This window comes from Carassius auratus, unplaced genomic scaffold, assembly GCF_003368295.1.
Source record: "Carassius auratus strain Wakin unplaced genomic scaffold, ASM336829v1 scaf_tig00216006, whole genome shotgun sequence".
Taxonomy (NCBI): Eukaryota; Metazoa; Chordata; class Actinopteri; order Cypriniformes; family Cyprinidae; genus Carassius; species Carassius auratus.
The window spans coordinates 181,395-188,170 of NW_020528357.1; the positions used below are offsets into that span (position 1 = coordinate 181,395).

At 36.0% G+C, this 6,776-nt stretch overlaps 1 protein-coding gene across 1 annotated transcript; it reads right to left on the reverse strand.

Annotated features, from left to right (window-relative positions):
• Positions 1-865: 865 nt before the first annotated feature.
• Positions 866-2,895, reverse strand: LOC113096616 (sterile alpha motif domain-containing protein 3-like). Its single transcript, XM_026261987.1, has 3 exons — positions 1,813-2,895; positions 1,167-1,322; positions 866-871 (listed from the first exon to the last, which is right to left on the reverse strand). Exons 1-3 carry the CDS (start codon positions 2,809-2,811, stop codon positions 866-868), a joined length of 1,161 nt encoding a protein of 386 aa, XP_026117772.1. The 5' UTR covers positions 2,812-2,895.
• Positions 2,896-6,776: the final 3,881 nt, after the last annotated feature.

Consider the following 6,776-nt stretch of genomic DNA (forward strand, 5'->3'; position numbering starts at 1 on the left):
AATACCAATATCCTCAGTAGCCTATGACAAAGAGACTCATTATTAATTATGCATCTATGACACTAGAAACAAACCCAATAGATGTTAAGTTTACAATTAGAGAACACAATACTTTTTTATTTTTTTGTCTTTGGCTTAACTTTACAAAATGTTATACATTAACATAGAAATAAATTGTTGTCCATTATGTTTTTGGTTGATCAATCATCATATTAATTTTTGAAAATTGTATATATTGCCAACATTGGCAAAAATCAATATAGCATAACATGCATGTTCTGAGCCTACAACACATTTCAATTCACAGGTTTGTGAAATTAAAATATAAAAAAATACATATTTTCTGTATCAATTTGTTTATGATTGACAAAGAATTCGACTTACCCAGTAGTCCTTAATAAGGCTGTCAGGCTTTTCATTTAAGTAGACGCACAACGCCTTTAGGATGCATGTCCGTCGTACTTCAACACTGGGATTCTGTGGGAAACCAACAACTGATTTTGAACATTTTATTTGAGGAAACTGTCATTATCACATTGACAAATCTATTACAACCTTATTCTACCATGCTTTTAATTAATTGATTTGTGCAATTTTCATGAAATGTCAGTTGTAAATCTGCAGTTCATCTTGTGGTGTTGAATCTGCATTTGTCAATTGCCTGACACACACTCATTCCTTTTAAGGACATCATTTTGAGAAAATAATTTCACTGTTTAGTGAGCCACATTTAACATAAATAGCTTGTGTTTCTCAAGCTTATACCATTGACACATTGAAGGAGGCAGTACTGTTCAGTTTGAACTAAAATAAACAATTGAATGGACGAATGAAAAATTGCATCAGACAATTCAGAAAAGCAGATTCAACACTTCACACAAGCAGAGTTGCAGATGTACAATTGACATTTCATGATAAATGAGCACAAAATATAAAGTATCCTTTTTATAAATTAAAAACATTTACAGAAATACATCTATTTGTACAAATCATAGAATTTTGTATTTGTGGATAGCAAATCATATTTGTAAATAGCGTAGGATTTGCAAATGATTTAACTTTCCATAGAAAGGTTAAAGACCATAATACAAAAAAAAAGCATAATCATGTTTAGAATAAATGTTAAACCCCCAGGGGTCAGAGCACAATACACCCAAAACACGTACCTTGTCCATTTCTGCAATGATTATGTCGATATCACGTCTTGCTGTTCCCCCCTTCTTTTTGAATACCCTCAATAGCTGGCTAGAGTAATGATCCAGTCGGGACATAAAGGTTGAGAACAGGGGGACTGTGGTGATGAGGGTGAATTCTGCATTTACCTGTATTAAAACACAAATTCACTATGAGTCTCTTAAGTTAAAACAAATATATTTTAAATTATCACACTCCAACTCTGTGGGCTACATCTGGCCGTGGTACAATTATATCCAGTTTGCCTCAAAAGTGGAGCTGGCGTGTCCATAATATCAATAAGACAGCACTGAGACTGTTTGGCACTCAGTACCATTTCTTAATTTTGGCCCTCTCTGAAACTTGAGTGTGACACCCCTGGTGTAGAGGGAACATGAGTTGGCGTTTGGCTAAATGTTTTTAGTTGGTGGTTCAATGTATCTGTAACCAATTTATATGGATGTATGTGTAATGTGCATTGTAATATAGAGTAGAACAACCACATGCATGGATTCTTACCACATTGCCTCCAAACCTTTGTCAATTGAATATGTGCTCATTTGTTTTATACCCAAATACAGTATTTAGACATTAATTCCACGTATTTAAATTAAATAGAGATGATGAATAATACTTTACCTGGCTCTCAGAAAACAGGGCTGGCCATCTGTTTTTGAACTCTGCTATGAAGGGCATATCTTTAACGACTTCCTGTCTTCTATAGGCAAAGGTTCGTTCCATTTTACTTTTGATTAGCTGTTGGTTGTTCTTCTTTTTCACCTCCAATATAAGTGCTTTCCTTTCTTCCTCGAGGCTCTCTTTAGTTTCGCCTGCAGGGTAATCAGGACAATAGTTGACTTCTGCTTTACGTGGCTTCTTAACCTGGTTAGGTCCATGACTCGTGGCACCTTGCTTTTCTTTTACAGCGTTGATGCTCAACTCGGGGCAACCAATGCTCCTTAGTCTGGTGCGGTAGTTTGCCATTTTGTACTTTAAACTAATTTTCCAGCCATAAAAGCCAGTGACAGATCCTTTCTCCTTTAAAAAGGGATACTTTGTTATCAGAGCCTGAGCCACATTATCAAGCTCTGTACTAGAAGGATAAACTTTGTATTTGATGATTTCTGATGCCAGACCGTCTAGTATACCGGACCTCAGTTTGTTACTTGTTGTAAGAAGAGTTCCACTGCTGCAGAAGGCTTGTTTTGCCTTTTCTAACTGAATCTGTACCTCATAACTGAACGGAGGTATTTCAAAGTTTGTGGGCCATGGCTGTGATCTAAGGGAAGTACCTGAAGATGTAGATTCAGCGGAGGAAAGTATGTCTGTGTCTGATGCTGAGGACAGCAAAAAATCATCTTCCTCTTGCGTAACATTAGTGAGTGTGAGTGTGATTGTCTCATCCGGCAAGTTAATAACTTTAACTGTGCTTTTGTCTTTGATTTCTGAAGTATCTGTTAAGTTCACAAACTCATTGTCAAAATCAATGTCTCTATACTGCAGCCTGAAATTTCCAGACAGGCCGAAGTGTCTTACAATCTCTCCTTTAAGGTCCTCTATGGAATTGGGTATTCCATTGGGCAGAATTAATTTTGATGCGTCGTCTACTCCAAATATGACTCTCAGAGTTGCAGACATCTTGAATTCATTCTGCAAAACAAAAGGAAAGTTTCTTTAAGAATAATTTCCTTTGTCTCAAAAGGCCTAGATGCCTCCTTTTCTCCCCGATTAACATATTCTTTATGATAGCACTATGTAATAATAAAATGTAATTCATGTAATTCGTTATTGTATTATGAATTTGAGCACACTTTTGCAACACAACATTATATGATTAACCAATTAACTAGAAAAGTAAAGCCTCCACATACAATTAAAAATGTAAAAAAAAAATGTAAAAATGTTTACCTGTCACATGTACAAATCTTTTTAAAGTCACCACCCTATTACCAAAGGATTATTGGTAGAAATGGCTAAGATGAGTTCATTAATTATTAACTGATTAACCTGAAGGTTATGCTTATTGAAAATTTCAAAAGCTGTACTGTGTGATACAGGCACTGCAGCAGAGGTAAAAATGAAATGCAACTCTTCCAGTAACTCATCAATTGTAGAGCTTGGTACATGTGAAAAAGTCTCCAATTTCAGAAGGACTGATGCCAATTTTTTAATTATTGTGTCTTGCAAGTTCTCATTTTCTGCCTCAGGTTCAATCAAATTGTCGAAATCTAAATCGGAAGCAATTTCAGCAGTTGAATGCTTTTTAGATAGTTGATGCTCAGCATTTGTATCACATCCTTTCAATAGTCTAACTTTAAAGTCTTTTATAGTGCAATGTGCATGCTTCCTATTCTTATGGGATTTGAAAGTAGCATATATATTGGTTTGAAAACAACAATTTTCAAACATACAAGTTACTGTTTCATAACTTCTCAGATGGTTGTTTACATGAGAAAAGTAATCTGTACTAGATGCTATTTCACTTCCTGGACACAAAGGGCATGCCAATATTACTTTTTCTGTAGTCCTTAAATGTAAAACATCAACATGACATCGACTCAAATGAGTTTTAAGTGCATTCCATGTTCTGAATGAGCATGGGCATTCATAGTATGTGCATGGATATCTGGAGTGTCCCTGACTATAATGGCCATGGATTAATTTATAGTGTTTTAGTAATTGGTACCTTGTAGATTCACTTACAGGACACTGTTTGCACCTCCACATTCAGAGCCTAAAAAAAAGACACGAAAGTGTTAATGATACAGAATCCCTTCCAAATCTATAGCAATTATATTTGAGCCACTGACTGGCTCATCTCACGATGGGTGCAGTGTATGCCCGCCTTAATAACAGACAGCAGCACTAATTGAATACTATAATGGAGTTTAAAAAACAAAACAAGAACAATACTAGTTTAAAACTGGAGCCTACTGGACCTAAAAAAAAAAAAAAAAACATTAAAAAAGAACATGGCTAAGCCATGTGTTATATTAGGCTAATGTTAAATATCAATAAAAAAAATAAATAAAGCGCATTGTTTAAAGCTAAATTACAGCACAACTAAACTAAACTAACTACACAGAATTCTAATATTTCGGTAATTTAATGGCCACTTAACGATGACAAGGATACAGGCTAATTCTGTGTTAATTAAGCTAGCAAGAAATCGTTTTAAACTATCAACAAAGTATACGTCTAACAGTGGCGTAGCCACGGGTGTGCCTGTGCCACCCACAGTGGCAGCTGGCACACCTAAAAATAGATGCAGAATTAGTTTTTATAGTCTCAATTTTTTTTACTAAACTTGGGCTATTGTTGTTTACTTAGAAAATATATATATATTTAAAATCAACCCTTTCACGCGTAAGTTCAAATATTTTAACTGACCCCTTGTTTCCATGGCGACGCGTAATGATTGTCACGTGATACACCGCAGCCACAACAACAACTAACAGATGTATCGCTATTCGTTTTATTTAGTTTTTCATTTTTTATTAAAATATATACACAAACTTGCTTACCATGTCAACTATCTGATATTCTGATTCTTCGTTTAAAAACCTTTATAAATTATCTTGATCTATAACGAGATGAGCGCTGCAGTTCAGAGTCCTGTCAGCCGGATTTAACGTACAACACTTGAATTCCCCAGTTTCTAGTGAAATATATGAAAGTGAGTGGCTGTTGAACTGGACGAAGAATAGACCAAACTTTATTGCTCTGCTATGTCTGTCTGATATATGAATAAAACGCAGTCGGCAAATTACATTTGATTAGATAGTTTTTGCTGGTTCCATATACATCAGTGTGTATTTTACAAACTACCAATGCATTGTTTTACAAGTGATTATGTTTATTTAAATGTATGAAACCTAAAATAAACATTATGTGGTTGAAAACACTGCATATTAATTGTGATATATGACAAGCGCTGAGCGCGTCCGTCTCTGGCTCAGCTGCAGCCAACGCGCGAAAGCAGTTTGAATCTGGCAGTACTGTGACGTCACTGAACATTCTAAGTCATACTCTCAGGGCCAGTGGCACAGAAATAAGAATCCAAATATATGGTGCAATAATGCTAAAAATGTTAAAATGTATAATTTCCTTTTTATATTAATTTTGTTAAAATATATCTGCCGACATTCGGACTGCCAAGCAGCAGCTGACTGTGACCCCAGCAGCTCCCCAGAGATCTTTGCCGCGCATATAAACCGTCTATGATATAAACAGATAATTTTTGATTGCACATTGCTAGCTAGAGCTCCTTTCTTAATTTTTTTTTTAATCAAAACTCGGCTTGATGGACAGCCGGACACAAGGGCTAACCCATAATTTTGCACAGTAATCTGACAATAAATGTGGCACAACCAGAGTCTCTTTTCTGGCTACACTACTGACGTCTAAGCACAAAAAACATTTCACAAATGTACAATTCTAAAATATATTACTAAAAAAACGTTCTACTTACCAAATAATTTATGGATGATAACGGATTTACAAAAGTTGGGCAAGGGCAGGTGGAAAATGGATGCGTCGTCCCATGCATGTGCGAAATTGCAAGTACGGAAAGCGCTTTGGGACAATCTTCAACCGCTAGTAGGTTTAAAATGATCTGGTTAAGTTGGTTTGAATCTGTGACATTTTGTAGACTTGAAATGTTATACTATTAATTTAATGCAATGAAACTTGCTTATTTTTACTATATAAACATAATACTTTTAGTAATTTTACCATAAAACTAGTATTTAAATTAAACTACACCCATGCTTCATTTTGGCCACTCCATAACATTAATTTTGTTGGTTTGGAACCAAGACTTTGCCCGTTTACTAGTGTGTTTTGGGTCATTGTCTTGTTGAAACAACCATTTCAAGGGCATGTCCTCTTCAGCATAGGGCAACATGACCTCTTCAAGTATTTTAACATATGCAAACTGATCCATGATCCCTGGTATGCGATAAATAGGCCCAACACCATAGTAGGAGAAACATGCCCATATCATGATGCTTGCACCTCCATGCTTCACTGTCTTCACTGTGTACTGTGGCTTGAATTCAGAGTTTGGGGGTCGTCTCACAAACTGCATGTGGCCCTTGGACCCAAAAAGAACAATTTTACTCTCATCAGTCCACAAAATGTTCCTCCATTTCTCTTTAGGCCAGTTGATGTGTTCTTTGGCAAATTGTAACCTCTTCTGCACATGCCTTTTTTTTAACAGAGGGACTTTGCGGGGGATTCTTGAAAATAGATTAGCTTCACACAGACGTCTTCTAACTGTCACAGTACTTACAGGTAACTCCAGACTGTCTTTGATCATCCTGGAGGTGATCATTGGCTGAGCCTTTGCCATTCTGGTTATTCTTCTATCCATGTTGATGGTTGTCTTCCGTTTTCTTCCACGTCTCTCTGGTTTTGCTCTCCATTTTAAGGCATTGGAGATCATTTTAGCTGAACAGCCTATCATTTTTTGCACCTCTTTATAGGTTTTCCCCTCTCTAATCAACTTTTTAATCAAAGTACGCTGTTCTTCTGAACAATGTCTTGAACAACCCATTTTCCTCAGCTTTCAAATGCATGTTCAACAAGTGTTGGCTTCATCC